Source organism: Sapajus apella, unplaced genomic scaffold, assembly GCF_009761245.1.
Source record: "Sapajus apella isolate SASKATOON/1434 unplaced genomic scaffold, GSC_monkey_1.0 scaffold38, whole genome shotgun sequence".
In the NCBI taxonomy this organism is placed as follows: Eukaryota; Metazoa; Chordata; class Mammalia; order Primates; family Cebidae; genus Sapajus; species Sapajus apella.
The window spans coordinates 16,252,924-16,275,148 of record NW_022436978.1 but is presented as its reverse complement, the minus strand read 5'-3'; the positions used below and the strand labels follow the sequence as shown (position 1 = coordinate 16,275,148).

The window sequence follows — 22,225 nt, the reverse complement described above, 5'->3', positions numbered from 1 at the left end:
AAAGTTTGCTGACCCTTGTCATGGAGAATGGCAAAGCCACTAGTGGGAAAAAACCCTGGTCCTAGAATGACCTTACGGAATAAGCATTAAATAAATGCTGATTGTGTTAAGCTGCTGAGATTTCTGGGTTACCTGTGACAGCAGCAGATGCTCTGTTGCCTAACCAGCCCACTGCGGATGAAACAGCTTTGGGAAAGCCCCTGTATATCACTCTTCCACACTTTGCATTTACTAGCATGGAGGATTGGTTTTGAAGATAGGATGTATTAGCCAACAGAAATCACTGATTTTGTCTCTCTAGAACACATTTATTTAAATTCCCAAGTGTATTAAATTACTCAAAACTATGCGTAATAAATATATTAAATTATTAAGAACACAGTTTTCCAAATTTATTAACCCCCTGCAATTCCCCCAAGAATAAGAAGGCTGAATAGCTCTCTCGTGTAGCAACTTGTATCCTAAACTTTAGCTTTGAGAAACCTTTTCTACATTGAAAGGTAGAGTGTCGGGTCCAGAACTCTGGCCTCCTCGCTATTGGTTTCAAGCTTCATACAGTTCCCTACTTCCGCCTCGCAGACACATATAGACAGGGCGAGGAGTCCTGCTCCCCTACCATAGTACTGCTTTGGACTACCATGGAATTCAATTTGACCAGGAACCTCTTTTACTCAGAGAAGTAAATACCAAAAAAGGATGTTTTGAATACTAGTTTTGCGGTTTCCGATCAACTACATTCTCTTGTCCTGACAGCCCTGGGGGCCCAGTTGGGGTGGGAGAATGTGAACTTGCAGGGTAGCCGATTGGAACTGCGTCTCCAGCGGGGCTGAGAAGCCTGGGCCTGGGCTCATGGAAACAAGCAAGCAGCTGGGACCGTCAGAGTTAGGATTGTGTGGGGAGCATGATGGAAGGGCAATGAACTATAGTTTGCGGGCTTCGGCCCGAGAGTGGCTGAAATGACAGCTCTTAAAATTAAAGCTGAAGAGAGGAGAAAATAAAGATAAGGGGAGCTGATCAAGTAATCGATGTAGTTGGAATAACCCATTAAGAGACAAGGAGGCTGGGAGTGGTGGCTCACGCCTGTAATCCCAGCACTTTGGGAGGCCGAGGTGGGCGGATTGCCTGAGCTCAGGAGCTGGCGACCAGCCTGGGCAACATGGTGAAACTCCATCTCTACTAAAATACAAAAAATTAGCCGGGCGTGGTGGTGTGCGCCTCTAATCCCAGCTACTCGGGAGGCGGAGGCTCAGGGAGCTGAGATCACACTATTGCGCTCCAGCCTGGGCGACAGAGTGGGAGTGTCTCAAACAACAACAAAAAAGAAGGACAGAAGAAAGATATGAGCTGTGGTGAACGGTGGGGTTTCAGATTTTGGAAGCGGAGAAATATTCAGGGCAATGCCATGTCCTGTGGAGAAGCGACGAGTGTGGAGCGTGGAAGTGACGGGAGGTGAACATCCCTGAGTCTCAGGAGGCAAAAAACCCAGATGCTACAAGACAATGAGGACAACCAGGATGGCAGCAGGGTTTGGGCCAAAGTGGAAAATTGTGAGCCAGGTAGCAAAACGTTCAGCAAATGGAGGGGAGCAGGACGGCAACGAAAAGGGATAGAACCGTGAGATCGCAGGGCCGGACCACAAAGGACAGTGTCCCACAGAGCACAGTGGTCTGAGAGGGGAACTGAGAAGTGACCCGGAGGCCCACGGAGTGTGGGAGAAGCAGCAGCATTCCCTGGAGAGGGCTGCAGATGCTGGTCCTCAGGGTAAGCCGGGTTTGAGTCAGGAGGCAGAGGAGGGTCACGGAGCCTTTCCGAGGGCACACGGGAGCAGTGGAAGACTGCGTCGTGAAGATGAAATGCAGGGCAGCATGGCGACACACACGAAGACGGCGGGGACGTCCAGACCCTCCCACTTTATTTCTATCTACGTGTCTTTTATATATTTAGTACGCCCTTTCCAATATTTTTCAAAACAATGTGGATACCGTTTTAAAAAAATACTTCAAAATTTTAAACATTATATGCCAGAAACAAGCCTGAAGTCTCTTTTTTTTCTTTTTTTTTTGAGACAGAGTCTTGCTCTGCAGCCCAGGCGGGAGTGCAGTAGTGCAATCTCGGCTCACTGCAGCCTCTGCCTCCTGGGTCCCGGTTCAAGAAATTCTCCTGCCTCAGCCTCCTGCTGAAGTCTTTTAAATAAAGGTTCACAACAACAAAATCAAGAAATTATCTCAAACAATGGTTGACAAACACAATACTGACACACTTACCAGCTTGCTATTATTTGTGTTAATTATTCTTGGCTTGAAGGAATTGAAGGGAGAAGAAAGAGGTTAAGTACACAACAACTAGAAATAAATATTGGCATTGCTGAAATATTTAATAGTACAAAAAGAGGAACAATCATGGTTCTTTGTCACTCTACTCACCCACCTTTAAAAAAATCACAAGCGAGGCTGGACACAGTGGCTCACAGCTGTAATTCCAGCACTTTGGGAGGCCCATGCGGGTGGATAACCTGAGGCTGGGAATTCAAGACCAGCCCGGCCAATGTGGGGAAACCCTGTCTCTACTAAAAATACAGAAGTCAACCAGGCGTGGTCATGTGCACCTTTAATCCCAGCTACTGGGCAGGCCAAGGCACAAGAATCACTGGAACCTGGAAAGTGGCGGTTGCAGTGAACCGAGATTGTGCCACTGCACTCCAGCCTGGGCGACAGAGCAAAACTCCATCTCATAAAAAAAAGAAATCATTGAGATACCATCTCACGCCAGTTAGAATGGCGATCATTAAAAAATCTGGAGACAACAGATGCTGGAGAGGATGTGGAGAAATAGGAACACTTTTGCACTGTTGGTGGAAGTGTAAATTAGTTCAACCATTGTGGAAGACAGTGTGGTGATTCCTCAAGGACCTAGAAATAGAAATTCCATTTGACCCAGCAATCCCATTACTGGGTATATATCCAAAGGATTACAAATCGTTCTACTTTAAGGACACGTGCACACGAATGTTCATGGCAGCACTGTTTACAATAGCAAAGACCTGGAACCAACCCAAATGCCCATCGACGATAGACTGGATAGGGAAAATGTGGCACATATACACCATGGAATATTATGCAGCCATCAAAAACGATGAGTTTGTGTCCTTTGTAGGGACATGGATGAACCTGGAAACCATCATTCTCAGCAAACTGACACAAGAGCAGAAGATCAAACACCGCATGTTCTCATTCATAGGCGGGTGTTGAACAATGAGAACACATGGACACAGGGAAGGGAGCACCACACACTGGGGTCAGTTGGGGGGAAGTAAGGGAGGGACGGTGGGGGGTGGGGAGCTGGGGAGAGATAGGAAGGGGAGAAATGCCAGATGTAGGTGATGGGGACGAAGGCAGCAAATCACACTGCCACGTGTGTACCTATGCAACAATTTTGCATGTTCTTCACATGTACCCCAAAACCTAAAATGCAATAAAATAAATGGGAAAAAAAAAAAAAGAAATCACAGGTGAACTAAGGGGAGATCTCAACAGTCAGAGCTGAAAGGCACACAGTGTATTTATAGCAGAGACAGATTCTTTGATACCAAAGTTGAATTGAGACAACAGATTGAGAGAATGTGGAGTGAGATCTTTGCCTCAAGTTGGGTTGGTGCTAGAGCAGGTCCGTGATCGGTTAGGAACAGAGCTGCACAGCAGGAAGTGAGCGGCAGGCCAGTGAGCATTACGGCCTTGAGCTCCACCTCCTGGCAGATCAGTGGTGGCTCTAGATTCTCACAGGAGCTGGAATCCTACTGTGAACTGCGCATGTGAGGGATCTAGGCTGCGTGCTTCTTATGAAAATCTAATGCCTGATGAGCTGAGGAGGAACAGTTTCATCCCACAACCATCACCCCCCAATCTGTAGAAAAATTGTATTCCGTGAAACTGGTCCCTGGTGCCAAAAAGGTTGGTGACCACTGAGCTAGAGAGCTGGGCAAGGGTTAAGAAAGTTGATGCTTTTCCACAGAAAGGCAAATACCACTTGTTCTCACTCATATGTGGGAGCTTAAAAGGTAGACCTCATGATGATACGCAGTAGATTAGTGGTTGCCGAAGACCAGGAAGGGGAGGGGGGAAGGGAGATGAAGGGGAAGAAAGGAAATACATGTATTTATTCCCACTGAACTGTATACTTAAAAATCATAAAGATGGTTAAAAAAAAAGAAAAAGCAAAAAGAAAGAAAAATCAGAATAAGGGCTATAGACTAGATAATAGTCCTTTATCTATATTAACTGCCCTGTGTTTTAAAATAAATTATACTGTGGTCATGTAAGAGAATATTTAGTTTTAGGAAATACACATAAGTCTGCAACTTAGTCTTAGAGTTCAGAAAAGAGAGAGGGAAATAAAATAAATATAGTAAAATGTTAACATTTGGAGGATCTGGATAAAAAGCGTATGAGAATTTTTTTGCACTATTATAACTTTCTTGCATGCTTTTGTGATTAAAAAAACTTAAATGTAAAAAAAAAAGAAAGAATGAAAGGAAAAGAAAGAAAGGTGATGCTTTTCATAAACTATGGATCCTCTCCCCAGAAGACTGTACCTAAGGTGGTATGAAGAATGTTTCACTTACCATCTCAAGGGATTAAAAACTCACCAAAGACCATTCTTGAGCCAAGACTAAGAGCAAGTGAAGTGTAGGACAGTGGCTCAGAGCAGCCAATCAGGGAGCTGGCTTCTGAGGAAAGAAGGTATTTTGTTTGGGAAAATTCCAGAGGAAAAATGTAGGGAAGCCATGGTTTCAGGGTCTAGATGGATTTGAGGATAGAGGTTTTGAACTAGGAGAAGTGAATGGATCAGGGGCCGGAAAGACAGAGACTTCATGACAAATACCTAGCTATGAGAGTGATGGGCTACACCTTGAAATGTGGTACAAATCATCATCATTAGGAAATCCAGGAATGAGAGATTCACACAGGGCAGAGGTAGCATAGAATGAAAAATGGTAGGCCAGGAATGGTGGCTTACGCCTGTAATCTCAGAACTTTGGGAGGCTGAGGCAGGTGGATCACTTGAGGCCAGGAGTTCGAGACCAGCCTGGCCCACATGGCAAAGTCTTGTTTCTACTAAAAATATTTAAAAAATTAGCTGGGCATGGTGGCGGTAGTCACAGCTACTCAGGGGGCTGAGGCAAGAGAGTCACTTGAACCCTGGAGGTGGAAGTTGCAGTGAGCTGAGATGACAGCCCGGGTGACAGAGCAAGACTCCAGCTCAAAAAAAAAAAAAAAATTAAAAATTCCCAGTCTGGAGTCAGACCTAGGGTCAGACTTTCACCCCACTCATGTTTAGCTCACTGTTGAGAAGTCTGGCGTCTCTAGGCCTCTCATGGAAAAGAAGAGAGCTCACGGGGTGAGAATTAGCTTAGCTAATACAAGAACGTGTCTTATGTGAAACCCAGCATCCCGTGGCCTGAAGCAAATAGCAGCACATTACATGAGCAGATTTGGAGAATTCCATTCACTACCCCATGCTCTTACCAACAACGCCAACCGAGGAGACAGGCTGCGCTGATGCTGTTTTCCACGATGCTCCAGAGGGAGATGACCACTTATTTGCTTTCCTTTCAGCTAAGAAAGCATATTGCAGGGCTCTCGCCTGCCCTGATTGCAAAAGATATTGAAACAGCTCCTTCTCCTTCTTGCTGCCCACTTCATAGGGATACTGCACAGCAGCCTGGACCGCTCGGACACAAGCCTCCTGAGCAAGACACCCAGGGTGCTGCTTCCGCATCTTCAAGAGGGCCTCACTAAAAATGGTGTCCATGTTGGGCAAGCTCGGAATTGGCTTGTTGAAGAGTCTACGGGATTCTAAAGGTTGATCTGAAAGGAATACGAATGATCAGAGCTCTGGAAATGTTACTTGTCCAAAGGGAATATGAATACATAATAATAACAATAACTGGTTCAAATTCAAAGCACAAACTAAAGATATTCATTAAGATATTTAATGCCACTAAACCTATGTACACTAACATCTCTGCTATCGTTGCAACATAGTCCTATAAGATAGAATTTAGCAGATTCAAAGCAATTTTAGGTTACCTAATTTAGGCATAAAAGTTTTATTTTCTTTTTAATCCAAGGCCAAGACAATTTTATAATAACTATTAAATAGATTAAATATTAATTATAATAAAGTATAAATTATAATTAATATTAATATATTAAATATTAACGAGTCTAAGGAAAACAGTTCTGAGTTAATATTTTATTAATTTGAAAAATCATTTCAGCTTTTTAAGTTGAGGGCATACATGTGCAGATTGGTTACATGGGTGTATCACATGATGCTGAGGTTTGGGATATGAAGGATCCCGTCACCCCAGCAGTGAGCATAGTACCCAAAAGCTGGTTTTTCAACCTTTGCTGCCCTCCCTCCCTCCCCTGTAGCAGCCCCTAGCATCTATTGCTGAGTGAATATTTTAGATTCAAAATAACCTTAACTCCATTTCTAATAGTAACAAAAACTTTAAAATATCTAGAAAAGAAGACAGTGTGATATTGATGCAAGGAAAGGCATATGTATCAATGGAAGATAATTGAGATTTCACAAATAAATTCTTACAATTACAGCCAGTGATTTTCAACACAGGTGCCCAAACAATTAAATGGAAGAAAGGAGAGTCTTTCAACAAATGGTGGTGGGGTAACTGGATATCCACATGCCAAAAGCAAACAAAAAAACAAACAAAAAAACTGAAAATGGATCACAAATCTAAACTGAAGAACTAACACTACAAACATTCCTAGAAGAAAATATTAAATTTTCTCAGAATCTTGGGCTTAGGCAGAGTATTCTTAGATACAACACCCAAAGCATAATGTATAAAAGAAACAAGAAATCAGGCCTCATAAAAATTAAAGACTTTTGTTCTTCAAAGGATATCATTAAGAAAATGAAATGACAAACCATAAACTAGGAGAAAATATTTGTGTGGTGGTCAGAATAACGCTCCCCACCAAATGTTCATGTCTTAATTCTCAGAACCTGTGAAGGTAATACCTCACATGGTAAAGAGATTTACAGGTGAGATTAAGATTAAAGACCTTGCCTGGGCACAATAGCTCACACCTGTAATCCCAGTACTCTGGGAGGCTGAGGCAGGAAGATCGCTCGAGCTCAGGAGGTTGAGACCAACCTGGGCAATGTGGTGAAACTACATCTCTATCAAAAATACAAAAAAATTAGCCGGGCATGATGGCACACCCCTGTGGTCCCAGCTACTCTGGAGGCTGAGGTGGGAGAATAGCTTGAGCCTGAGAGGCTGCAGTGAGCCAAGGCTACATGACAGAGTTAAAAAAAAAAAAAAATAGACCTTGAGATGGGGATACCACCCTGCATTATCTGAGTGAGTACCATCTAGTCATATGAGTCCTTAAAAGCAGAGAACGTGTTCTGCCTGTGGTGAGGGGGATTCAACACTGAAGAAGGGCTAGGGAAATGCAACATGAAAAGGCCTACTGGCCCTGATGGAGCTTTGAATGTGAGGAAAAGAGACCAGGAACTAAAGAATGCAGTATTCTCTAGAAGCTAGGATTGACCTTCAGTTTACAAGGTTGCAAGTTTGCAAGCAAGAACATGGGGACTCTGATCCTACAATGCAAGGTACTGACTTCTGCCAGCAACCCAAATGAGCAGGAAACAGTTTCTCCCCTCGAGCCTCCAGAAAAGAGTGTACCAGCTGACACCTGGATTTTAGCCCAGGGAGGCTTCTACAATTCTTCTAGGCTACGGAACTGTAAGAAAATCATTTCGTATGATTTAAACTGCTAAGCTTATGGTAATTTGTCACCACAGCAATAGAAAATGAATACTACTGGCCCATCAAATATCAAATAAATAACTTGTTTCCAGAATATATAATAGACCCTTATGACTTAGGCAAACAATGTAATTTCCTAAATGGGCAAAAACTTGAATAGATATTTCATCAAGGAGCGTGTATGAATGGCTAATATGCACAAGAAAAGATGCTTGACATTATTAGTCATTAAGGAAATGCAAATTAAAACCACAACAAATGTGGTAGACGGCCTCTCTAAGTAATGGGCTGTCATTTCTAGATTAGGTACAGAAAGACTCTGGCTTCAGTCTTGCTCATATTTTCTTGCTCTCCCAAATTGGTCACTCTGATGGAAGCCAGCTGCCCCGTTGTGAGCCACCCTATGGTGAAGCCCATGTGGCAAAGAACTGAAGGAAGCTTTCAGCCCACAGTCAGCGAGGAATGGAGGCCCTCAGTACAACAGCCCATAAGGAACTGGATGCCACCAGCAACTGCTTGAGTGAGTCTGAAAGCAGATTCTCCCCCTCACTCCCAATCAGCCCTGAGATAACTGCAGCCACAGCCAACACTTTGATTGCAGCTTTGTTTGAAATCTGAAAGCCAAAGGACCCAGGACACTTGAATTCTGGACCCTCAGAAATGTGGAATAAATGTTTGATTTTAAGCCACTAAGTTTTGGGGTCATTTGTTATGCAGTTAGACTTATTAGAATGACTACAACAAAAAGGCATCACTGTTGAATGTTGGTGATGATGTAGAGAAACTGGAAGCCTCATACATTGCTTCTGAGAGTGAGAAACAGCACATTGCTCTGAAAAACAGTTTGTTTCTTGAAAAGATAAAGATAAACTTATTGTTCAACCCAGCAATTTTGCTCCCAGGACTCTACACAAGAGAAATGAAAGCATATGCCAGAAAAAAAAAATCTTGTCCACAAATATTCATGGCAACATTATGTAAAATAGCAAAAACTGGAAACAATCCAAACATCCATCAACTGTTGAATGAATAAAGAACACGTGATAGAGCCATGCAATAGAATATTATTCAGCAATAAAAAGGATCAAACTGCTGATACATGCTACAATACAGATGAGCCTCAGTAACATTACGCTAACCAAAAGAAGCCAGATGCAAAAACGTTATGTATTGTATGATGCCATTTAGATCCAATGTCCAAAAAATGCAAATCTATAGAGACAGAAAGATCAGTGGCTGCCTAGGGCTGGGGATGTGAGTGGGAGTTAGCTGTAATGGACATAAATAAACTTTTTGTGATAGTGCACAAGTCTTAAAATTGATTTATGGGGATGGCCGCACAACTCTATAAGGCAAATCATGCCTCATTAAAGCTGTTAAAGTATATCTAGAAATGAATTTATCAGGAAAGGTACAAGACCTTTCAGAAGATAACTATAACATTTTATTGAAGAACATAAAATAAGACCTTAATAAAAACAGAAAAGCCCCATGCTCCTGGATATAAATATTTAATAGCATAAAAATATCAATATTTTCCATATGTATTACACATGAAATTTTAATAAGAGTCCTTATGGTACTATTTTAAAAAATAACTTTACAGAATGATTCCAAAGTTTTCGTAAATTCATAACAACTTATAGTTACCAAAACTTCAGCTATACCAGAAGTTGTTTTCTAAAATATACTAGCATCTCTTAAAAAATAAAACCATTCTATCAAAAATGTACATCTTAGTTATTTAGACAGACAACCTACCAGGGCTTATACCAGAGCAATTTCGCCATAAAAAGACATATGAGCATGAGCCCATCTAGCTTTGGTGTGTTAAGCACGTCCAAGGGAAAGTTAAGTAAGGTTTGGAAGTAATCATGTGTACATGGTAATATAGATATATTGTAGCATATGGTAATGTTGGGGTTCAGTGGAGCCCTTAGCTCCCCTGAGAGGACGTTTCTCCAAGGTTTTGGTCTCCTGCTCTCCCAAGAATGAGAAAGGGGACCAGGTGTGCTCGCAAAGTAAATATCGGACCCCAAACAGAGTTTTTGCAGAAAGTGAATTTATTTTAGGTGGAGAAAGGAAAAAAAAGAAGAGAGAAAACTTCAGAGAGAGAGAGAGAGAGAGAGAAACAGAAACCATTAAATCTCCCAGATGGAGAGAGATGGGAGGAGGGCATGGCGGGCATGGCGCTGGGACATTCTTACCCTTAAAACTATGCCCCCTTGTGGACCCAGAAAGAGAACACCTTCCCTCAGTAATAGAGATATATTGTATAATCTCAACCTCCTTTTTTAACCAAAGAAACAGGAATATTTTCTTAATGCTTGATTAGTAAGTAGTGTTGGAAAGAATGAGTTTCTAAAGTAATGATTTCCCAAATGATGTTAAGAACAGGATTCAGGAATGGAGAAAAGACAGTGGTTAAAGGCATGTGGTCCCTTACCCTGCTACTTTGAAAAAACATGAACTGTATCCAACAGGCCCATCCAAAGAGTTGGCCCAGTCCTCAACTTATGGAAAAGCACACCCAGCAGAGAAGAATGGGGACCCCTCCAGGGTCTTACAGATGATTTAATTAGCCAGTGGCCTAAAACGAAGACGAGAATGGACAATGGGGAGAAGAGGGGGCAGACAAGAGTGTGGAGGCACAGGAGGAGGAGGAAGGCGGGCTGGGCTGCTGGTGCCGGGGCATGAACAGTCGGCCGGTGCAATCTATGCCGCGACAGGGCATTGACAGGGTTGAGAATATCTTAGAGCGGGATCTCTGTTTGTGATGCTACCTCTGTTCCCAGCATTGCTGGCGGTGCTTCTCAACATCATAGCAGACATCCGATTTATTTGAAGATTTAAGAAGTTCAGATGCCCACGTCATACCTCAAAATTAACTGTTGAAGTTTTTAAGAATAGTCATGCCCATGGCCCAGCATAGATTCAGTGAAGAATCTTTAGAGGTGGGGACTAGGAAGACTATTCTTGAAAAGGTCAAAAGTTGATTTTAAAGTATAGTCCCTGGGAGGTCCATGGGCAAAGAGTGCTGTCCGCCACTGAATCAACGACAGCTGTAGTTTCTGGCAATTTTGTTTTAGGCTAGAGATTGAAAATAAGGGGGAAAAAAAGAGAGGAGAGAACAAAACTGAAGTGGAAAAAAAAAAAGTCTTAAAGGTGTGCAGTAATTATTTCTGATCAGCATAATCCTATTATCCTGGGAACACTGAAGACCTTGCAGACTGCATATGGGCATTTTGGGAACTATCCAAGGCTCTTGTCTAGACCAGGCCTAGGGCCAAACTAAGCATACCCACTGGAAAATTTTGGATCCGAGCATAATCATAGATGGTTTCTCCCTGCTCAATCTCCTATCTCTTTCTTGCTGCAGCTAAAACTAAGGATGCTGTTAGCTTGCAACTTCGGTTATAAGATACTCAGAATTTCTCCTTTGGGTATATAGGTATGGCTGTTTTCAAGGTGTATTTCTTGTACACCTGGTAGTTTCCAAGTCACTCAGCAGTACCTACATAATAAGAGAGGTAAGTGTCCACATGTCAGCAGCAGCATTAGCTGCCCAGGGAAATGGGGAGGAAAGAAACTAATTAGTGATTCAAATATACTATTACTTGAATTATTTCCTTGACCCATTCATGTTTTTTTTCTGAATTCTATGAGGTATTCTACAGCAATTTTGATTAAAAAAAAAAAAAGGTCACGTTTCTGAAGGAAGAAAAGGAGGTGATCATTTTTCCTTCTTCCTTCTGCTGTAATGACAGGAACAGATTTTCTCTGCCTAGGCTAGAGAGGCTTAACATGCAGTTCACAGAAATCGTTTTCACAGACATAAAAGAATCTCTTTCTCTCTCTAACCCTGATAAACAGAAAGCTGTGTCCATCATAGAAGTTTTGCAAAGGACAGACAGAACAACCCGCACATTAACAGGCTTCAAGAAGGTGACCCACAGAACTTGTCTAGCAAGTAAAAAGGAAGCTCAATTTAGACATGTGCGTAGGCCTCCTATGAAAGACAGGTCACTCTGCTCTTTTGAAACATGTTCATATAAATGTTCACAGAGGGTAAAAATAAATTACAAAGAACAGGAGGTAAAATGAAGAGAAAGACAAATAAAACCACTAAGATTTTTTAAAAGCCACAAAATCCAAAAGAACAAATAGACCAAGGTCTTTAGGCAGAATTAGAATTGTTAAAAATGGCTAACACAGCCCAGCACAGCCACAGGAACGGGACCAGGTTTCATTACAGGGACAAAAACGGAGCATGAGGTTTCTGAATTGAGACTCCCAGTTAGATAATTCCCTGTGCCCATTCCAGCTGGGGAAGGTAGAAAGAGAGAGAGCGCGCGCCTGTAGACTCTTGGTCTTTGAATAACAGCACACACATTCAGCTTCATGGCAGAAACATGTGCTGCTAGCCTCATGCATGTGCAAAGAAACAGCATTTGACAGGATCCTCCCCTCCCTAGTTTAGCCAAAGCAATCTGGTGTGGCCAAGTAATTCTGCATGGCACTGCTAAATCCACTGCACTGCAGTAGTCTGGGAGGCTTCATGGAATACGAGCATTAAGATGCATAACGCTAATGAACTTCCACAGTCAACTCGCCAGGATACAGTATAAAGTTTGCAGAGAAATGTGCAGCTAAGTCCCGAATTGTGTTTTTAGGTAGGTTAACCTTCCACACTCCCTTCCCATTCATAACTGGCTCCAAAAGTGCTGACTGGAACACCGACCATTGGAAATTCCCTTTCCTCCCTCCTTTCCTGTAAGAAGTAAAAACTAAATAAATGTTCTGCATCTTCTTCTTTCGTTGTTTTTTTTTTTTTTAAGCAAACATTTGAGCAGTGGGAGTGAGAATAGGCTGAATAATTGGAATATTGTTACAAATGGGAAAAGAACACCAACATTTTACATATATTTTTAAAACAGAGATAGACTTTGCATACAAAAAGAGCCACCACTTTAAAGTATACAATTCATTGTTTTTCAGTATATTCACAAGGTTATGCAACCATATCTGCATGTATTTCAATCATGCCTTTCATAGTTAATTTACAAAAATATCTTTAAGACTATAGGTAGTGTTTGCATTCAGGTGTAAAAAAAAAAATCAAAATCAGCAAAAATTATCTCCTTTCTTACCCTTCTCCTCTCAAAGTGTAGTCCCCAGAACATAGCATCAACATCACCTAAGCATGTTTATTAGAGATACAAAATCTTGGGCCCCACCCCAGATTTAATGAGTCAGAAAGTAATGAGTGGGGCCCTGTGAACTATGTTTTAACAAGCCCACCAAGAAGCAATTTTGATGTACAGTAAAGTTTGAAGATCATGGCTCTAGATCAAGACACTTGCTCTAGCTTTCCATAACTATAGATTTCTAATAAATGCATATATATTTAATATAATTAACATTGAATTTTTGTGGAAACTTTCCTTCAAGTTAATCCATCAATTTTGTTCTGCCAAATGACCACACACTAACAGCTATATTTAAGACAAATAGGCTAGGTGTGATAGTTTACAACTGTGATCCCAGCACTTTGGGAGGTGGAGGTGGGTGGACCACCTGAGGTCAGGAGTTCGAGACCAACCTGGCCAACATGGTGAAACCCCCTATCTACTAAAAATACAAAAAGAATTAGCCAGGCATGGTGGCGCACATCTGTAATCCCAGCTACCCCAGAGGCTGAGGCAGGAGAATCATCAGAACTGAAGAGACGGAGGTTGCAATGAGCTGAGGTCATGTCATTGCACTCCGGCCTGGGCAACAAGAGAAAAATCTGTCTCAAAAAAAAAAAAAAAAAAAAAGAAAAATGAAAAATAAAGAAAGAAAGAGGAAAGTGGGAAAACACAAAAAGAAGAGAATAGGCACAAGACCTCGAATGAAAATGAAAGGCAAAATATCAGGCCTCGTTAAACTAGAAACTTGATGAGAGAATAAATGGCAAATGTAGAGAAGATTCTGAGTTAATCCTTGGTTGATCTGTCTTTTTCTCTACCTTGATCTCTCGCGTTTGTCTATTACAAAGCAGCACCAGGAAATCATAGGATTTCAAACAGTGGAACTCATTTAAAAAGGAAAAAAATAGTAAATAGTAAAAGTCCTAGGGCTTCCATGGGATTCTAGCCACTAAATCCCAAAATAGACATTATACCCCAAAACCTTGCTTGAGTTGTTGCAAGGACAAATAATTAGGCACCCAATCACAGTAGCCTGTGAGGTCTCAGAACATGACTTGAAACCAACTAATTTTGTTGAACCCTTTCTTTTACCGATAAATAACATAAAGCTCCAAAGGTGATTTGTTAAGGTTCACGTAGCTAAGGTTGAGACCACTGTATCAAATCCTGACCTCCAGTCCCAGCCCATTTCTCTATCAGACTGCACCCTTTCCACACTGGCCTTCCAAAGGCACCCTTTTCCCTTTGGGTAAATTTAATGACTCAGATATTACGAAAAGATACATGTTTTTTTCACATCAAGAGTCTTGATTACCTACCACCCAAGTACAACCACTACTGAAAATTTGTTATATTGTGTTATAATTTTTTCCTTATGCAGATATGTATCAGAACACATACACACACATACTTGTGAAATTTTCTGTCTGGCTGTTTTCTTCTTCATAGTACATTTAAGCAATTTTCCAAGATCTTCAACTTTTTTTAAATGGAAGTTGTAATGGCTGAATGGAGTTAGTTCATTGAGATTCTCGTTTTTATGAAATTAATCTTCCAAAACTGAATATTGGAGTTGTTTCCAATATTTTATGACTAAAAGCTTTAGTGAGCATTACTGTACACAGATCTTCGTGTATTTATGTGATTATTTCTCTATGGTAAATTCCTAAGAATAGAAATACTAAGTCAAAAGGTATGAGTAATTTTAAGCCTCAATACATGATGGTCCAATTTGCCTTCTAGATAGGATGTATTACAGGCAGTCTAGTGAGAGCATATTTAAACTCAATCTCACTGGGTTTTTCCCATCTGTTCTGATCTGCTTGACAAAAATTAGAGTCTTTTAAATCACTAATGGATTTTTATTAATACATTTTAAAAAGCATTTGAGTTAAACATACACTGACTTTACAAGCCCACAATACTATTCTCAGGTATTTACCCAAGAAAAAGGAAAAACTGTGTCTACAAAGACTTGTGTAGGCCCAAATGGAAACAACCTAAGTGTCCATCAGCTGATAAAGGATAAACAAATTGTAGTTTACCCACACAATGGAATACAAACCAGTAAAAAGGAACAAAATATTAATGCATGTAACAATAGGAATGGCTCTCAAAAATATTATGCAAAGTAAAGCCAGCCACAGAAGGCTATATACTATCTGCATGATTCCATCCAGATGAAATTCTAAAAAAAACATAAAACTGTGACAGAAAGTAGGTCACTGGTTGCCTGTGGCCAAGGGGCAGATAAAAGAATTTATGGGAAAGGGGTATGAGAATACTTTTTAGAGTGATAGAACTGTATCTTGATTGTGGCAATGGTCACACGACTGTAAACAATTACCAAAATTCACCAAACTCTACACCTAATATGCATGGATTATATTTGTGGAAATTACACCTCAATAAAGCGGGAAAAAATAAAAACAAAACCAAAAATAATTTTGAAATATTTGAGAAAACTACCTTATCCTAAGCCAGGGAATAAAACGAAACAAAAGCAAAACTCACTTAAGAAATTTTGGAGAAAAACTAACACTTTCATTTTTGCTTATTTCCTTACCATTTGCGTCTGTATTCATGTACACTCTATATAACTATCATTACTCTATACACAATTATATACTGTATAATTACAAAAACATGTACATTTATAGTCTAAACATTGTATCACAATTTTACATTTTTCTATGTAGTCTTTATAACTATAATTTAAAATAGTAATACATAATTGTCTAAAGCCCTGAAGTGTTAAAAGGTGAATTATGGGGTTAAAGCAAAATAGTGCCTCAATATTTGGGCGCCACCAAGTGGATAAACTGTGTAGTGTCTCTGAGATTAAACACTTTTATAAGTTTTATAAATTAAAAATGTTTAATTTAATGCTTAAAATTAATTTTAAATTGTGAATAAATTAAAGTTATAACCAGACCATTTTATAAATGTAGTTAAGATTGAGACCTGAATCCAGGTCTCCTTGATCATGAGACCACGAACCTCATCTATTTCTTGAAGTAACGTAATTCTCAAATCGGAATCTAGGAACATCAATTAAGGAAAAGAACTTCCTGTTGAAATTGAGGCCTTGACAAACTAAAACTACAGATGTGAATGACAGACACAGGCCTATCTTGAGCAAACCAAAGAGTCATTTAGGGACCTCCAAATGCAAATAGCCTTTGCTGTGTGACTATCAGGTGACTTCTAACAAAACAATAAGCCCCCTCAGGAAGTACAATGATGAAAACACAGTGAAGGTTGCCTGAAAGGCAGAGAAAAATAGTAGGAAATTTCTTTCTATCTGGGCAAGGACTTGCTGGTTCTCTTTAGGGGTCACCATTATTTTCTCCCCATTGTTCCTTACCTCTCCAGTTCAAGCTTTTGCTTTCACATTGAAACAGTAACTGGCTAGAGCCACAAAAAAGAAAGATTATTTCAGGAAAGTGTTTGGTCTCTGCCAGGGTCAACAAAAGAATGACTCCTTCAAAAGAATGCCTTTGAATGCCGCCGGGCCATTGCCTGCCACCAAGCGGGACACCAGCACTCTGTTCTGCCTGTAGCCCAACACTCTTCACAATTATTTTTTCTGGCAATCTTTACCCTCTGCATCTTGCTCATTTAAAGCTGACAACCTCCAGAGACTGAAAAGAAATTTTTTCAAAAGAAACAAACAAAAAAAACTTGAGGAGTGCCATTGAAAGAACTCTGGAAGGAATGTCCCAGGTCCGTAAAGTAAGAAACCTCTGAGAGCAGGACATAGCTCACTTTGCTGAGAGAGAAGTTCTCAAGGCCCACAGCTTTACTGCGGTAAATTATAGAGCCTGTGATATGGTTTGGATGTTCGTCCCCTCCAAATCCCGTGTTGAAATATGATCCCTGGGGTTTGAGGTGAGAGCCTTGTGGGGTGACTGGGTCCTGGGAGCTGATCCCTCCGGAATGTTTAACACCATCCGTTTGGTGATAAGTGAGTTTTCACTCAGTGAGTTGATGAGAGACCTGCTCGTTTAAAAGAGTTTGGGACCTCCACACGTCTCTCTCTTGCTCTCTTGCCATAGGATGTGGCCATTCCTGGTTCACCTTCAACCATGGGGAAACGTTCTCTGAGACCTCACCAGAAGCTGAGCAGATGCTGGTTCCATGCTTGTATAGCCTGTAGAACTGTAAGCCATTTAAACCTTTTTTTCTTTTTTTTTTTTCTATTTCTTTTTTATTATGCTTTAAATTCTGGAGTACATGTGCGGATCTTGCAGGATTGTTGCATAGGTACACACATGCCATGGTGATTTGCTGCCTCCATCCCCTCGTCACCTACATCAGGCATTTCTCCCAATGTTATCCCTACCCTAGCCCCCCATCCCCCAACAGGCCCCAGTGAGTGTTGTTCCCCTCCTTGTGTCCATGTGTTCTCACTGTTCAACACCCGCCTATGAGTAAGAACATTCGGTGCTTCCTCAGGTTTTTCTCTAAAGCGACACAACAGACTAGCAAGCCTGTCTTCCATCGACTGAAGTGTTTGTCTGCTTGGTAGTTTTAATTATTTTTTTTTAATTTTATTTTAAGTTCCAGGACACATGTGCAGAATGTGCAGGTTTGTCACATAGATAAACATGTGCCATGGTGATTTGCTGCACCTATCAGCCCATCACCTAGATGTTAAGCCCAGCATCCGTTAGCTATTCGTCCTGATGTTGTCCCTCTCCCTACCCCCTGCCGACAGCCCACAGGGTGTGTTGTTCCCCTCCCTGTGTCCATGTATTCCCATTGCTCAGCTCCCACTTTTAAATGACAGCATGCAGTATCTGGTTTTCTGTTCCTGCGTTAGTTTGCGGAGGATAATGGCTTCCAGCTCCATCCGTGTCCCTGTAAAGGACATGATCTCATCCCTTTTTATGGCTACATAGTATTCCATAGTGTATATGTACCACATTGTCTTTATCCAGTCTATTACTGATGGGCATTTAGGTTGATTCCATATCTTTGCTATTGTGAATAGTGCTACAATGAACATATGCATGCATGTATCTTTATAATACAGAATGATTTATATCCCTTTGGGTATATACCCAGTAATGAGATTGCTAGGTCAAATGGTATTTCTGGTTCTAGGTCTTTGGAGAATCACCACATTGTCATTCACAATGATTGAACTAATTTGCATTCCCACTAACAGTATAAAAGTGATTCTATTTCTCCACAGCCTCACCAGCGTCTATCTGGTGTTTCTTGACTTTAATAATTGCCATTCTGACTGGCATGAGATGGTATCTCATCGTGGTTTTAATTTGCATTTCTCTAATGATCAGTGATGTTGAGCTTTTTGTTTTGTGTTTCTTGGCCACATAAATGTCTTCTTTTGAAAAGTGTCTGTTCATGTCCTTTGCCCAATTTTTAATGAGGTTATTTTTTTCTTGCACATTTGTTTGAGGTCCTTGTAGATCCTGGATGCTAGGCCTTTGTCAGATGGATAGATTGCAAAACTTTTCTCCCATTCTGTAGGTCATCTGTTCACTCTGTTGATAGTTTCTTTTGCTGTGCAGAAGCTCTTTAGTTTAATTAGATCCCATTTGTTAATTTTGTCTTTTACTGCAGTTGCTTTTGACGTTCTAATTGTAAAATCTTTGCCCATGCCTGTGTCCTCAATGGTATTTAGATTTTCTTCTAGGGTTTTTACAGTTTTGGGTTTTACATTGAAGTCTTTAATCTATCTTGAGTTAATTTTTGTATAAGGTGTAAGGAAGGGATCCAGTTTCAATTTCTGCATATGGCTAGCCAGTTCTCCCAGCACCATTTATTAAATAGGGAATCCTTTCCCCCTTGCCTGTTTTTTCCCGTTTGTCAAATATCAGATAGTTACAGATGTGTAGGGTTATTTCTGAGGCCTCTGTTCTCTTCCATTGATCTATATATCTGTTTTGATACCAGTACCATGTTGTTTTGGTTACTGTAGCCTTGCAATATAGTTTGAAGATGGTAGTGTGCTGTGTCCAGCTTTGTTCTTTTTACTTAGGATTATCTTGGCTAAATGAGCTCTATTTTGTTCCATATGAATTTTAAAGTAGCTTTTTTTTTTTCTAGTTCTGTGAAGAATATCAATGGAAGTTAATGGGAATAGTATTGAATCTATAAATTACTTTGGGCAGTATGGCCATTTTCACAATATTGATTCTTCCTATCCATGAGTATGGAATTTTTTTCTGTTTGTTTGTGTCCTTTCTGATTTCCTTGAGCAGTGGTTTGTAGTTCTCTTTGAAGACATCCTTCAGTTCCCTTGTTAGCTGTATTCCTAGGTATCTTATTCTCTTTGTAGCAATTGTGAATGGGAGTTCATTCATGATTCGGCTCTCTGCTTGTCTACTGTTGGTATATAGGAATGCCTGTGATTTTTACACATTGATTTTGTATCCTGAGACTTTGCTGAAGCTGCTCATCAGCTTAAGAAACTTCTGGGCAACTGGGGGCAGTGGCTCCTGCCTATAATCCCAGCACTTTGGGAGGCCAAGGCGGATAATGACCTGAAGTCGAGAGTTCAAGACCAGCCTGACCAACGTGGAGAAGCCCCATCTCTAATAAAAGTACAAAAGTAGCCAGGCATGGCGGCACACGCCTGTAATTCCAGCTACTGGGGAGGCTGAGGCAGGAGCATTTCGTGAATCCAGGAGGTAGAGGTTGCGGTGAGCCAGGATCGTGCCATTGCACTACAGCCTGGGCAACAGGAGCGAAACTCCATCTCAAAAAAAAAAAAAAGAAAGAAACTATTGGGCTGAGAATATGGGGTTTTCTAGGTATAGGATCATGTCATCCACAGAGACAGTTTGACTTCCTCTCTTCCTTTTTGAATACCTTATTATTTTTTTGAGACAAAGTCTCGCTCTGTTGCGCAGGCTGGAGTACAGTGGCACAATCTCAGCTCACTGCAACCTCCACCTCCCGAGTTCAAGAGATCCTCCTGCCTCAGCCTCCCGAGTAGCCTTGTTCTGAATATAAGTGGCCTCCCAGGCCCCAGCTAATTTTTGTATTTTTAGTAGAGACAGGGTTTCACCATGTTGGTCAGCCTGATCTTGAACTCCTGACTTCACATGATGCATCCACCACAACCTCCCAAAGTGCTGGGATTACAGGCAGGAGCCACCACGCCTAGACCTTGAATATCCTTTATTTATTTCTCTTGCCTGATTGCCCTGGACCGAACTTCCAATACTATGTTGAATAGGAGTTGTGAGAGAGGGCATCCTTGTCTTGTGCTGGTTTTCAAGGGAAATGCTTCCAGGTTTTGCTCATTCAGTATAATATTGCCTGTGGGTTTGTCATAAATAGCTCTTATTATTTTGAGGTATGTTCCATCAATACCTATTTTATTGGGAGTTTTTAACATGAAGGATGTTGAATTTTATCAAAGGCCTTTTCTGCATCTATTGAGATAATCATGTGGTTTTTGTCTTTAGTTCTGTTTATGTGATGAATTATGTTTATTGATTTGCATATGTGGAATCAGCCTTGCATCCTGGGGATGAAGCCGACTTGATTGTGGTGGATAAGCTGTTTGATGTGATGCTGGATTCAGTTTGCCAGTACTTTTTTTTAAATAAGATGAAGTCTCGGTCTGTCACCCAGGCTGGAGTGCAGTGGTGCGATTTGGGCTCACTGCAACCTCTGCCTCCTGGGTTCAAGCAATTCTCATGCCTCAGCCTCCCAAGTAGCTGGGATTACAGGTGAGCACCACCACACCCAGCTAATTTTTGTATTTTTAGTAGAGACAGGGTTTTACCATGTTGGCCTGGCTGGTCTTGAACTCCTGACCTCAAGTGATCCACCTGCCTTTGCCTCCCAAAGTGTTGAGATTACAGACGTGAGCCATTGCACTCAGCCTGCTTTGCTAGTATTTTATTGAGGATTCTTGCATTGATGTTCATCAGGGATCTTGGCCTAAAGTTTTGTTTTTTATTGTATCTCTGCCAGGTTTTGAAATCAGGATGATGCTGACCTCATAAAGTGAGTTATGGAGGAGTCCCTCTTTTTTAATAGAAAAAAAAAATTCATGTGATAAAAAATTTAAAAGCTACAGAAAGGTAACCAGTGAAAAGTCTCCTTCCAGTAGCTTCTGCTGGTGGACCAGCCTTATTCTCAGAGGCAGCCATCAAACATTTCTTGTGAATCTCTACAGAAATATTTTATCCATAAACAGTTAGATATATATATATATACATTCTCCCCATATTCTATCCCACCCCTCCTTTTTGTTACACCAATGGCAAACCACTATATACAATAATCTTTTTTCACTTAATAATGTGGACTTCATACCATATCAATACACACAATTTCTCATTCATTTTAAAGCTGTATCCATCACACGGATGGACCAAAAGATATTTAGGAGTTCCTTACTGAAATGAACATGTATCTTATTCACAGTCTTAGGCTACTCTTATTTTTATCTTCTTACCTGAAACTCTCTGAGCAAATCTGATTGCTTCTTCAAGTGGGTCTGAGTTCACAACTTTATCTAGAATGCCCAGCTTGAGTGCTTCACCTGCTGAAATATGTCTTCCTGAAATAAACAAAACAAAGAATGAAGCAAGATGAAAGCAAAAGCTTACTCTCTCTGGTAGGAAAGGCTGTCTGTCCTAGATAGAAATATCTATTATTGAATAAAATAGGTTAAGAGCCACATTGACTGACAGAGTGAAGATCAGCACTGAGGTAACCAGGAAACTTGGATTCAACTCCAGCTTAGCTTCACTATTTGTATGACCATGAAGAACTGCACCAGGAACACAATTTCCTCATTAGCAAATGGCAATAATTATGCTTATCACAGTAATTCTGAGTATTAAGTAAGAGTAACATATTCTCCTTATATTTTATGAATCTCTATAGAAGCACTTTATAAATATAGAAATGTGAGGTGTTTCATTTTTGATAATGATAAGGGAAGTAGTCACAGCAGGATAATATAGTATCTACCTTATCCCTAGCACACACCATGGGCTGTGGTTGGTTAAAAGAAAAAAAAAGAGAGTTGGGCACAGTGGCTCATGCCTGTAATCCCAGCACTTTGAGAGGCCGAGGTGGGCGGGTCACTCGAGGTCAGCAGTTTAAGGTGAAACCCTGTCTCTACTGAAAATACAAAAATTAGCCAGGCTTGGTGGTGCATGCCTGTAGTCCCAGTTACTCGGGAGGTGGAGGCAGGAGAATCACTGAAACCTGGGAGGCGGAGGTTGCA

General features: G+C 40.8%; 1 protein-coding gene across 2 annotated transcripts in view; it reads right to left on the bottom strand.

Moving 5' to 3' along the window:
* The window catches only part of EHHADH (enoyl-CoA hydratase and 3-hydroxyacyl CoA dehydrogenase), a 92,638-nt gene that overhangs the window by 8,621 nt on the left and 61,792 nt on the right, over window positions 1-22,225 (bottom strand). For both annotated transcript variants that reach the window (XM_032298375.1, XM_032298374.1), the window contains exons 5-6: window positions 21,446-21,550; window positions 5,523-5,864 (exon numbers count right to left, since the gene is read on the bottom strand). In XM_032298375.1, coding sequence (XP_032154266.1) covers window positions 5,523-5,864; window positions 21,446-21,550 — 447 coding nt within the window. The remainder of the gene's footprint in view (window positions 1-5,522; window positions 5,865-21,445; window positions 21,551-22,225) is intronic.